Consider the following 12,777-nt stretch of genomic DNA (forward strand, 5'->3'; position numbering starts at 1 on the left):
CTGTCTCTAGGTTCCTGTCCTGTTTGAGTTCCTGTCCTGACTTCCTTTAATGATGGACTGCAATGTGGAAGTGTAAGACAGATAAACCCTTTCCTCCCCGCGTGCTTGGGTCATCGTGTTTCATTGAAGCAACAGAAACCCTAACTGAGACAAGAACTCTGTGTCCTTGGGCTGAAACTGGGCTACCTGGTTTTCCTGTCCTACACACGTTTTCTCAGGACACGTGGGAGGCACGCTCTAACTAGCTATGGTGACAGCAATTTGCTTCTTCCTGAGGGTGGCCTCATGCTCTGTAGCCTCACTGCAGTGATCTGCAGAAGCTGAGTCAGCAGAGGCCTCCTGTTCCCTTGCTCCTCTCCCTGGCCACCTCTCTGAGCAGGACTTCTAAGTAGCTCTACCACTGAGGGAGCCACAGTGCAAGGTTTTCTTGCTTCTGGGTTCCTGTTTCCATGCTTGATTAAACAGTCCATTTTAAGAGGCCTCGTGCTGTGCCCATTAACTGTCGCCCTTCTTCTCTTTCACAGGACTATTTCTATCCAAGATATCAAGGTAAGTTAAAGTTACTGTTCCGGCTTCGTTGTCAGGCAGGCGCAGTGTCTGTTTTGTGTTGCAGAGATCCCATCAGCATGTTACTCCAGGGAGGAGGAAGCTGTGAGGGTAGAGCCCTTGGGAGCACTTGGGTCAAAACTTGAGTGTGAGAATATATATATACTATCATTTTATCCCAAGTTGCCTGAGCCTCAGACTAACACTGCGGTTTTCAGATTCTTTGATTCCAGGCCCTGCCCACATGAAGAAGTATGATTAACTGAATGCCCTCAGACTTTCTGGTCTCAGTACTTCTGAGATTATTGAGGAATGCCCTCCTGCCAAAAAAAATTTGCTCCTGTGTAGTGTGTTTTATCAAAATTTGCTCTATTATCAGTTAAAACTTGCAGAAGGTTTTTACATAGTTTGATGAACGGGAGCACACACATACACTCAGCCCCTGGAGTGGGGCACCTAGCAGCATGGGAAATAATATGCTCTAACAGGACAAATAAAAAAAAATAGGGTTCTAGTCTGGAGGATAGTTAGTTTGCTCCTCAAGAAGCCCTAAATTCTCTGAGCGCTGTTTGGTCAACACCCAAAGTACTTTGGATGCATATCGCATGTAAAAAGAGTATGCTTGGGTCAGATGCTGGCCTTCCATTCTAGAAGCACCTTCTTGTAATCTGTATCAAGCAATAAATAGCACAGAGGACCAGTGACTTGCCTGCTGTGACTCTCCAGGCTTGGGTACCAGGATCTTGGCTAGGGGAGACAAGGGAACAGAGAAAGGACAGACACAATTGCAGTCAAGCTGGGCTCCGTTGGAGCCCTCTAAGGCAAAAACTGCCACCCAGAACCTCAGTGGGTTTATTAGGTACAACGCAAAGGGGAGGGGTTAGCTCGTCTCAGTAGGCCTCTGTAGGTGAGCAGTATCAGGCTGTAGACATCTGGGAGGAGCATGCTAGTCTTTGCTCACACTGATCAATTGTTCGCAAACACTCTTTTCCAAGGAAGGCTTTGCCATTTCTCTTGATCATGGCCCAGATGGGCAATAGCTTTGCTAATTTCCCATGGGTCAGTTGGCCTTGGCATCCTTGGCAAGCTTTGCCCGTATCAAAATACACATTCACTCAGGACCTCACTCACTCAGGCCTCTCTGATGCCTGCACTAGCCCAAAAGGCCTTGGGCCATCTCTAGTACCAAGACAGAGGGAGACAACTAGCCCATCCATGCATCCTGACTGTACCTTCACCGTATTGTCATGTGGACAATCAACAGTGACCAACTGAAGGCCAGAGAGGGTGGCTACATGCCATCACACATGGCCATTGTATACTGTGTGTGTTCAAATGCTGTGCTCCTGGCTCCCTTGTGGAACACACGTGTCTGCCAGGTCTGGTGCCCTTACCAGAGCACCATTCTTTCAGAGTGCCTGAGAGTGTTTGAGAGGGCACTAAAAAGCACTTGTACTTTCAGACAGAGGACATTTCCTGCCCAGATCTCTGTGATCTTGAGGTTCAGTTCTTTGGCTGTAGTCAGACAGTGTTAAAGTTCCTGGTGTTCTGTGTGATGGGAAGATCCAGCACTCACCATTCCAGAGTCAGGGTTCTGTCTCCCTGGGGTACCTTCCTGGGGTAACTTCCACCAAGTGCTTTATACTGATAGCTAGGTCACCCACTCCCTGAAGACCCATGTGTCCAGGCAAAAAGGAAACGTGTCGGTTGGCACTGACTTGGACACTTGCTCTACCTCAGAGATGACAAGTGACCGTGTTGTCTGTTTCTTTCTTTCAGAGTGCCTGAGGAAATATGGCAAGCCTGAAGATAAAAACCCGAACTTCCCCCCTTGTGTTCAAAGTAAGTGTCCCCTCCGGTCTCACTTGACAAACGCACGTACTGGGTAGCTGTGGCTCAGCTGTGGTTGGGATAAAGCTGGTGCATGTTCCATCAGCGTGAGACATTGTCAGGCCCGCCAGGCGTCTGCTCCTTGCACACTGAACTTTCTCTTCAAGTAAATCTTGGTTTTGTTTTTTTAATGATCCATAAATATATTTGCTGGAGGGCTCCAAATATTTCATAGGGTATGAAGTGTGTCCCTGCCTTCGGTCATGCAGGCAAGACCATCTTTTCATCTCCCTGCTGTACCTAGAAGTACAGAAAAGGCTTCTGCACACTTGCGTCACCCCATCCCTAGTCACTCCCGTGTTTGGAGTCCCCTCCAGTGCAAGGGCACTCACATGGCCCGTCCGATGCCAGCTGCCTTGTCTCAGCTTAGCCCAGGCAGGTTGATCAACTTTGAGGTTATTTTGTTTCTGTTACCACAAAAGCAGAGTGATGTCTGGTGCGCTCGTCCACAGTTCGGAAGGGTCAGAGACAAACCTACATTCATATTTTACCTTGGGAATGGCTTCTGTGACTCAGGTGTCCCTGGCCCTTTGAAGGAGCCTTTCTTTGCTTTTGTCACCGATTTGTTGTTAGGTTAGTTTTGCACTTCTCTCGTTAACTTGGTTCTTGACACTTGTTATATCAAGTATGGCCATTTCTTTCCTTACACTTTCTAATTTGTTGGTGCACTGATTGATCCAGGGACCTTTGCTCCCTGGGCTCTGTGAAGTTATGCTACTGCTTTGGTTGGTTGGTGGCTAACATTGTGGCTTCAGAGCCTCTTATGCTGTTTTGAATTGCAATGACACACTGTGGGTGGGACTCGAGATTCCGCCCCCCTGTGGTGGTAGGTGACCTAGAAGAGGAGGATGAGATTGTTCCCACCCCCAGAGCCTGTCCCTGAACTGATTAAATGATAAACCTCCTGTATCTTCTGGTGCCAAATATGCTAAACCCATTTGCCAGATGCCTTGCCTGCTCAGGGCAGAGGCTTTGCCAAAGCCCCTGACACATAGCTACCGACTATGCTCATCACGGGTCCTATGGGCATGTGCCCCTCATGGTGGCTGTACCAAAGTGCCCCATGACCATCATATCCTTCTACTGAGCCATGGGAAGACAGGGATACAAGCCAAGCCCACAAGCCCCCCAGGTAGGCAGCCTATTGCACTTTGTATCTGGTTCTTTTGTATGTCATAGCTTAAACACTCTGAATACCCATTTTTGTTAAAAAATTAAAACGAAAGCCTTGCTGGACCCATTCTGGAACTTCCTAGAGAGCTTAGATCTAGACTTAGACAAGCCTTTGACCAAACAGGCCTCCTGGGAGACCTACACCTCACCTCGTGGGGGCTGATCACGACGCCAGCAGCAGCTAGCGTGACAAGGGAGAAGCCATAGGCTAAGCTTACACTCTGATCACTTGATGCCAGGAAAAGCGTCCATTTCTTTCCTTTCTTACAAAGGCTTCCAGGCTCCCTGCCCTGTCCAGTGGGAGTCTGACAGACATGTTGCCAGGAAGGTTGCTCCCCATACATTACATCAGGCAGTGGTGGGCGAGTCAGGTCATCAGGATTTTCCAGGGCTCAGGGTTCTTTTCTGGGCCCAGAACAAAAGGCCTAGATTGGACAGGACTGCTGCCCAAGTCCTGACTTGCCCCTTAAAGAGCCAGCTCACACTTCATACTCTACCTACAGCCACACAAAGAAACAAGGAAAGACTGTTAAGAATAACAGCAGATCTCTGTGAGTTCAAGGCCAGTGTGGTCAACAGAGAGTTCTAGGGCAACCAGGGCTACACACAGAGAAACCCTGTCTCAAAGCATAACAGCCTGCCTGGGGAGGAGCTACCTAGGCTGCACAGTGCCTGCAAAACTGTCCATCTTTCACCTTTCGGGAATGTGTCCCTCTCGCTGCAGAGATCTCTGGGTATCTGCCAAGGGTCAAACATTGGGGTTGGTAAATTTCCAACAGGAAAAGAGATAACGTGTGGTGGGTGGTATTCCTCTAGGGACAGATGGACAAGGGTTGTGGTGTTGGCTTTGTATTGGGGGACTCTTAAAAATAACATTACCCCATTGGAAGCTGGCACTGCCCCATCTCTCGGCCTAAGGACAGATTTTGCAAGGGTTTCTGGTATTTTTGGCCGAGTAAACCAGTCCTCATGCCAGATTTGCTAGTGTATGCTTTAGAAATAAATTTAACCCTCCAACCGGACACTTAAGTATGCCCGACACCGTATCCTGGCTTCAGGCGATCTCTCATGAGTGCACAGCGGTTGTGGAACAATGAGGACCTCCAATCCTGACTCCTTATATACAAGCCACTCTGACTTTATCCATGCTTAAGGGGAAAATGGCATTTTATAATGATCTGCCAGAAACTATTCTGCAAGAATCTCAAAACTACTTGAAGATTCACAGGCGTGTTATTGGCTGTGGTTTGTGCAAACCCAGCAGACTTTGGATGTAAACGTGGAAAGACCACAGGGGGGAAAAAAGGCAAGCAAATTAGATCGCAGAGCTTCCCTGAGAAGCCTAGACTTGCTTCCCAGGCCTGCTGTGGGCTCGGCACCTAGCCCAGCCTGGCCCGGTACGAGTAGAAACTGCCAGCAATGAGGCTGACCTGAAAACCCTGGATGAGCAAAGGAATGCATCTGGGAAATCCAGAGGTTGGCTCCTGCCTCATCGTATGCCAGGTCCTCCCCATCCCTGCCAGGCAGCAACAACCCTCTTTGTCTAGAGTTCAGGTGTAAGAAACCAGAGGCCTGTGGGGAGGGCCCCCAAGAATGGAGCAAACCCAAGAAGGGTAACCTGGAAGACCTTTTTGACGTCCTGCCAGGACGGCCTCCAGGAGACGTTGGCCGGGGCTCCGAATGCTCTTCTGGCTTGTCCTGACACTGTTTCTGTAAATCAAAGAGGAACAAATGCTGGCTTCAGACCCATATGGGCAGCAAGTGGAATAGGGATGCCCAAGAATCAAAACCAGCAATGTGAGTTGTCATGAGACTCAAAAATGACTCTTCCCCAGCTAAAAGCAGAGAGCAGTACAAATCTCACAGCTGCTTCCTCCAGGAGAGATAGCTCGGCCTGCCTCCTGGTCCTCAGCTCTTGGGTCTCAGCTTTTCCTGTACTGCAGAGGGCCCGCCTAAGCCAGAGCTTCCCATCGGATGCCAGGAGAGTGAGAACAGCATCACCTGCCAGCATGGGCATGGGCTGGCGTTGAGGGATACAAGTATGGCTGTGCTCTTGGAGTGCTGGACTACACCTGGCCCCTGCCCTCTGATGCAGATCTGGGATTTGGGTGGCCGGATGACAGTGACCACACCTGAGGACAGGAGGGAAATAGGGTGGTTACCCTCGTCCAATCTGGGTGTGCTGTCTGGAGTCGGCCCCATTTTGTACCTTCTAACGGTGAAAATCTAGAGCCAGTCTTCAGGCAGACCTACATCGAGGAGATGGAACCAGGAGAACATCACAGAGGTGGCAAAATACCTCTGAGCGATGGGATGCCAGTCCAAGGAGGCCACCAGTCTGATACCGTTTAAGCAGGCAGAGACTGGTCAGGGCTGGAAAGCGTTACCCTTGAGAGTGTCTCAGAAGCTGACCCCAATAGTAGTTCTCAACCTGTGGGTCGCAACCCCTTTGGGGTCAAATGACCCTTCCACAAGGGTCACCTAAGACCATCAGGAAACACGTTTACATAATATCTATAACAGTAGCAAACTTATAGTTATGAAGTAACAACAGAAATAATTGTATGGTTGGGGTCACCATAGCATGAGGGTATTAAAGGGTCTCGGCATTAGGAAGGTTGAGGACCACTGCTTTAGAGCTATAAGCAGGAGGCTGCTTGTTTGTCCTGGCTGCCCAGAACTAAAATAATCACACAGAAACTGTATTAATTAAATCACTTCTTGGCTCATTAGCTCTAGCTTCTTATTGGCTAACTCTTACATATTAATTTAACCAATTTCTATTAATCTGTATATTGCCACATGGCTGTGGCTTACCTGCTAAAGTTCTGTCTGCTTCCGGCGAGGCTACCTGGCTTCTCTCTGACTCCGCCCTCCCTTCTCCCAGCATTCAGTCCAGTCGTCCCCGTCTAGCTCTCCTCCACCCCACCCTGCTCTGCTCTAGGCTCAAAGCAGCTCTTTATTCATTAGTGGTAATCACAGCATACAGAGGGAAATTCCACATCCTAGAGCTGTCTAGCTGTTGGTAGATAGCAGCTACCCCACCCCATCTAGGCAGACTGTAGGTCCTTCAGATGGGGCAGAATGAAGGAACCAGGCCTCCTATGCTCTGAACCATGCCCACATCTGTTCAAACTCTAGAAGGATTCCTTGAGAACAGGATATAATAATGCTTCTTTCTGGAACTCCCCTAAACTTCAGATTGGGACACATACCCAGCTCTCCCACCCCACCCAGGGCATAGTCGAGGCTACATCTGGAGGTCTCAGCTGTGGCTCTAAGGTACTGCATGGAGGGAGTTAACATTGTGCCAGCCTGTAAGCTGAAGGCGGAAGCTGTGTGGCTCAGCCACCTGTGTGTCCTGTTCAGCTGGCCACAACACACCTGACTCATCACCTTAGTGCTGATGTGTATGTTGGTGGTACTAATGTCTTTAAAGAGCCCTCCTGCCTATTCAGCGGACTCCTCCAGTTCTGTGTCCTGTGGAGAGAATGTGACCTAGAAGGCCCATTCCCTGGAGGCCTGAGCCAACAGTCCCTCTTTGCCTGGTCCGGTGACAGACATCCCAGTAGACCTGGGTGGTATTGCTGGAACTGGTCCCAGTGCCTTAAAAGTTCCTCACGTTTGTTCCTGTCCCAAGGTGGGGACTTCCATCACACTTTAGCCTGCTTTGGAACCCCAAGGAGCTCCACTGAGGCCCCACCAGTGGCTCTGACCACCACCAACTGTGTGAGGTAAGATGTTCAGAGAAACCCTGAGTGATTTTCTTTTTGTGTCCTTCAACTCAGACTTGCCTGACCAATGCACCCCAAACCCTTGTGATAAGAAGGGTACTCAGCTCTGCCAAGACCTCATGGGCAACTTCTTCTGCCTATGCAAAGCTGGCTGGGAAGGCCGGCTCTGTAACAAAGGTGAGAGTCCACAGCCTCGCCCTCCCAATCACACTCTGCCTCACCCTTTCCTCACCCCCTACCCTTGCCTGGGAGCTCAGCCATTCCAATAGCCTGTCCTGGGATAAGGCCCTGATGGCCAACCTCTTGGGAGGAAGGCAACAGCTCTGAGGGTCCCTGGAGCTGCAGGCTCCTAGAGAGTTAAAGCAGCCAGACAGCTGTTTTAGGGCCAGGATTGAAAGGAAGGAAATATCACGTGGGGCTTAGCAGCTAAAGAGCCCTACCTTGATTTACTCAGGTGAGGGCGAGGTGTTAGATAAAGCTACAAACAGGATAACAGAACCTGCCAAGCCCTTCACCCAGGGCAGCCTAGCTGCACCCACAGGTCATCTGGATAGTTTTGTTCAGGGTACCAGACAAGGCTGTGTGTAGGTCTCGTGACTACTAAGCACTGATTAGTAGGTCCATTTTGTCCTTCTCCCTGTCCCTTGTCACCTAGCGACCTTCAGAGTTGAGTCTGTGGCTGTCCCCACCAGCTGCAGTTCACAGCTCTCTGGCCCTCACTCTGTCTACCTTATCTACATGAGGCCAGCAGGGAAGTGTCCGGGTAGGAGCCCCTCACTCTTTCTTCGTGTCCAGATGTCAATGAGTGTGGCCAGAAGAATGGGGGCTGCAGCCAGGTCTGCCAGAACAAGCCAGGAAGTTTCCAGTGTGCCTGCCACAGCGGCTTCTCGCTTGCCTCGGACGGCAGGAACTGCCAAGGTAGGTCGCTGACTGAGCCATTGCACCTCACCTGCCTCCCTATCCTGGGAGGGAAATAGTATCCTTTGGAGATGGTCCAGTCCAGCATCATGGACATGAGTCCCCGTGAGAGCAAGGGTGAGGACTAGGGATGCCCATCCACACTAGTGTTCCCAAGTACATTCCAGGCCACAGAGCTGGCAAGACAGCCTGTGTGGTCACAAGGCCTAGATCTCCGCAACTGACTGCAGGGACCTCGGCAAGGTGGCAGGCCCCATTACCTCTGAGCACCTACCGTACCTTCCAGACCCTCCCAGCACAGACTCCCTCTACCCTGTCCCCAAGAACATGGAAGCAGCTGGGCCCTCCTTACTGTGTGTGGTCCTGTTTCTACTCAGCCCAGAGCAGGGAGCCTGAGGACACCCAACAAATCTCAGGAAAGCGCATCTGCCACCTCTTCCTCCTGAGCTGTGCTCCAACACAGATGTACCCAGAGTGTCCCTGAGTAACTGAGACTCATTGGGGCTGGGCCACAACTGCCTGTGTGGATGATCCGAACAGCTGTGTGTGGGGTGGAGCAGGGTGAGATTCAGGAGTCAGCTCATGGTCTGAGCACAAATCGGATGAGACAAATTTGGGGGGGAGGGGAGGATTTTTTATTTTTATTACCTCAGCATTCACATCTGACAGTCCAAAGAATATTCTCAGAAGGTGTAAGTGTGTGGGTGTCCTCATAGGTGAAATATATAGGATATGAATATAGGACTGTCTAGGTCTCCCCTCCTATGCCCTTATTCCAGGAACAGAGGCTCTCTCCTTGTGGCTCTTGTCCCTGGCCCTGACCAAGGGACACAGCCCCCACACTTTAGTAGCAGGTCGAGGTGACCTGCCTTGCTTTGTGGATCCCAAGCAACGAAGTCTACAGTGTCCCCAATGTGGGTGAGCAGCATGTGGTCCCTGGGCCCACCATGACTTGGCACGCATGGCGAAGGCATCGTGCCTTTGTCCTCCTGTCTGGGGCTGTTCTCACCCTTTATCCGCAGAGGCCACAGCCACTGTCCCACACTGATGGGTACAGCTTGTCCTGGCTGGCTTTGCTTACAGATATAGATGAGTGCGCAAACTCGAACACCTGTGGGGATGCACGCTGCAAGAACCTGCCAGGCTCCTACTCCTGCCTCTGTGACAAGGGATACACTTACAGCTCCCAGGAGAAGACCTGCCAAGGTACCCATGCTGCACCACTCAGGTTACTTCTTTGACCCTTAGCCTAGGATACACATGGGTCACTGCCTGGATGTAGGCTGCTTTGCTCTAAGGCTGGCAACCAGTGGTCCAGCATTCCAGGAAGTCTATTGTACACACATGAGACTTGGAAAAAAATCTCAGGACCTCCTGGGAGTCTCCGTGTACCTTCGTTGAAGATGACCCCTCAAGTCAGTCCTGTCTTACCACTTTCTGCTGGCCCCATTGTGTCCGTATGTGTATGCTCACACAGAGTGCTCTGAAACATGTGTGTGTTCCAGTGCATACTCTGTACCGTGTAAACACACCTGCGTGTTTTCCTTTCTCCAGATGTCAGCAGTGTGAGCAAAGATCCCGAATTCCTTAGTAGACTTGGGCTTCTTCCCAGCCTCTGTGTGCCCACAGTAGACGGGAGTGATTGACTTATTCTCTCACTTTGGAGGCTCACCACGTCCTGAGGGCAGAGACTATCTCTTCCTATAGTCATACCTTTCTGGGAGTTACAAGAGACTCTGAGAGACAGCTATGGGAGCCCAGGGAAGGGAGCATAGAGCTAAGGAGTGGCCTGCCCTGCCCCATGCTCCACAACCCACGCAGACACTCTTGGTCCTACCATCCCTGGTCGGTCAGTCTGAGCCCAGTCCTTGACCATCTTCAGCTCTTCGTTTCTCTCTAGGAAGCAGGACCTAAGAGACAGGCCTCTGAGGTAGCAGGCTGAGCAATGATGTCTACAGCATGTCTCTGGGAAGAGGGGGGCTGCTGAGTGTTGGAGCCTTCCCCTTGTCTACCATGAGTCCCTTTGCCTGCAGATGTGGATGAGTGCCAGCAGGGGCGCTGTGAGCAAACCTGTGTCAACTCCCCGGGCAGCTACACCTGCCATTGTGATGGGCGAGGGGGCCTAAAGCTGTCCCCAGACATGGATACTTGTGAGGTAGGTGACCTTAGTGTCCACTAGATGGCCTCGCAGAGCCCCCGAGCTGTGCTTTGTGTCAGGTTGTGGTTGACTGAAAACTACAGGCTCTCGGGACTACATAGCTAGCCAAACCTCTGTTTGGTGGTGTTGATGAAATCTCCCTAGCAACTCCCCACTCTCAGCCACGTAGCCTGCTGCTATAGACCCAAAGGTGTGATGTTTCACACCAGGATATATACGGTGCACACACACATGCATGCACACACCCCGTTCACTCAGGGCTCTGTATCAAGCTAAATAAACTGCAGGGAAGTTGTGCATTGATGGCATTTTCTGGAAAACAGCTGCAAGTGACCACACACTATTGATGACTTTGCAAGCCACAGGCCTGGGAAGCAGGGGAAGCATTTCTCTATTACAAGCCTGAATCCCAAGTCCTCTAGGTACTGTGTGAGACTCCTGCTGCATGAGCTAGTAGTACCCTCCTGAGGGGCCAGGGGACCAGCACCTACATGGGCTCTGCCTCAGGCTCCCTGCTGGCCAGGGTGACAATGCAAGACCCTCCTGTTTTAATTCCATCCTCTCTCTGGTCAGTGGGAAAGCCCACAGCATAAATCAGGGAAGCTTCTTGAACCATATTCTTCAAGGCCTTCGTTCTGTTCATTTTGTTGATAGTGTACTAAAAATGAATTTTTATGAGTCTCTGTACTCTTCTGTGAGTTTGAAGCATTTTATAATTTGAACACCACTAGCAAATAAGAACAGGCGAGAAAAAAGCAGGTGGTAGAATTCAGAACCCTGGGCCTCTGCCTGGGGCACCAACGTGGGATGGGTCATATGGACTCTGGGATTTCCAGGGATGGGCTAACCCTGGCAAGCTGGAAGGTCAGAGGATCTCCCCAGTATGACCAGAACCTGAAAGCTGTTTAAAAGGCAGCCACAGGGCTTCCCCTGCCCCAACACATTCCTCTCATGGCAGGACATCTTACCATGTGTGCCCTTCACTATGGCCAAGAGCGTGAAGTCCTTGTACCTCGGCCGCATGTTCAGCGGCACCCCGGTTATCAGACTACGCTTCAAGAGGCTTCAACCCACCAGGTGAGAGCCAGGCACACAGGACAGCAGAACCCAGGTGAGAAGGCTGGTCCAGGGCTCCTCGTTTTCAAGATCTCTGTGAACCAGCTCCCCATGTCCTGGAAAGCATCACGGGGTCAAGGCCCTGAGACTAGGCAGCCCTGCGCCTGCTCTGTACCCCACTTTATGTCTTGGGTCTGTTTACAGGCTGTTGGCCGAGTTTGACTTCCGAACGTTTGACCCAGAAGGAGTCCTCTTCTTTGCTGGAGGCCGTTCAGATAGCACCTGGATTGTCCTGGGCCTACGGGCCGGGCGGCTTGAGTTGCAGCTGCGGTATAACGGGGTTGGGCGCATTACCAGCAGCGGGCCAATCATCAACCATGGCATGTGGCAGACGGTAAGTGGAAAGCCGAGGCTAACCCTCGCATTTGGTGTTGGATGTAGCCTGTGGTACCCAGAGCTGCTGCTTCATTGGCTGAGTATGGCTTTCCTGTGAGAGCCATGTGGCGTTGGCCCGGAAGACACATTGTAGGACACCCCAGGGGATAGACAACCAGTACAAACCACCCATGAACCCGAGCCACTGAGAGCAGGGTCCTCTACCCATCTGACCACAGAGGAGTCTTCTCTCAGCTCTGGCTGCTTTCCCCACTGGAGTTGGGGTGATGGACAATGACCTCCTATACCCCAGGCAGTAAAACAGACTTGGGAATTAATGTTTGACCCCCCCCAAAAAAAACCCAAAAAGCAGAAAGACTTGGGTTTTCCCTTAGCAGTGAAGACAAAATGAGAAATCCACACAGACAAATATGGACCCCTGCCATTTCTCCAGCTACCAGGTGCCATCTGTTCGTCCTGGCTTAGAAGGATCAGGGAGTCTAGCAGAACAGGGGAGAGTCCACAAGGAAAGAAGCAGCCTCAGGAGAGGGTGCCCTCCACATAGCCATGGGGACAAGCCTGGGCTAGGACCCAGGCAGGACTGCTGGCTGGGACTGTGACAAACTACTATCTAGGTGGCAGCTCACATACCCTGAACTCATGGCTCAGTAACAGAGCAGCCCGAGAGGCCAAGTTCTGCCCCTTTCAATGCTGCCTGCCCAGCCATTCATAACTCTGCTCTTCTGACAGATACAGGAAGGCCCTAAGTTCGCCTCCAGCTCAGCTGAAAAGGATCCTGCTGTTCTGGAAGCCAGGGGCCACACCCTGTCTAATGTACATTCCCATACAGGCTTTGAGGCTTCCCCACGTGTGGTATCTGAGGAACTTGCTTGTTCATTCAATAGTGCTCCATCCTAGACACAAACT

General features: G+C 51.1%; 1 protein-coding gene across 1 annotated transcript in view; it reads left to right on the top strand.

The window, feature by feature from the left end:
• The window catches only part of Gas6 (growth arrest specific 6), a 35,136-nt gene that overhangs the window by 14,255 nt on the left and 8,104 nt on the right, over positions 1–12,777 (top strand). The window contains exons 3-10 of the mRNA XM_005366254.2: positions 525–549; positions 2,326–2,388; positions 7,398–7,520; positions 8,139–8,261; positions 9,345–9,467; positions 10,295–10,416; positions 11,378–11,496; positions 11,680–11,869. Coding sequence (XP_005366311.1) covers positions 525–549; positions 2,326–2,388; positions 7,398–7,520; positions 8,139–8,261; positions 9,345–9,467; positions 10,295–10,416; positions 11,378–11,496; positions 11,680–11,869 — 888 coding nt within the window. The remainder of the gene's footprint in view (positions 1–524; positions 550–2,325; positions 2,389–7,397; positions 7,521–8,138; positions 8,262–9,344; positions 9,468–10,294; positions 10,417–11,377; positions 11,497–11,679; positions 11,870–12,777) is intronic.

Source organism: Microtus ochrogaster, unplaced genomic scaffold (genome assembly GCF_000317375.1).
Source record: "Microtus ochrogaster isolate Prairie Vole_2 unplaced genomic scaffold, MicOch1.0 UNK7, whole genome shotgun sequence".
NCBI lineage: Eukaryota > Metazoa > Chordata > Mammalia > Rodentia > Cricetidae > Microtus > Microtus ochrogaster.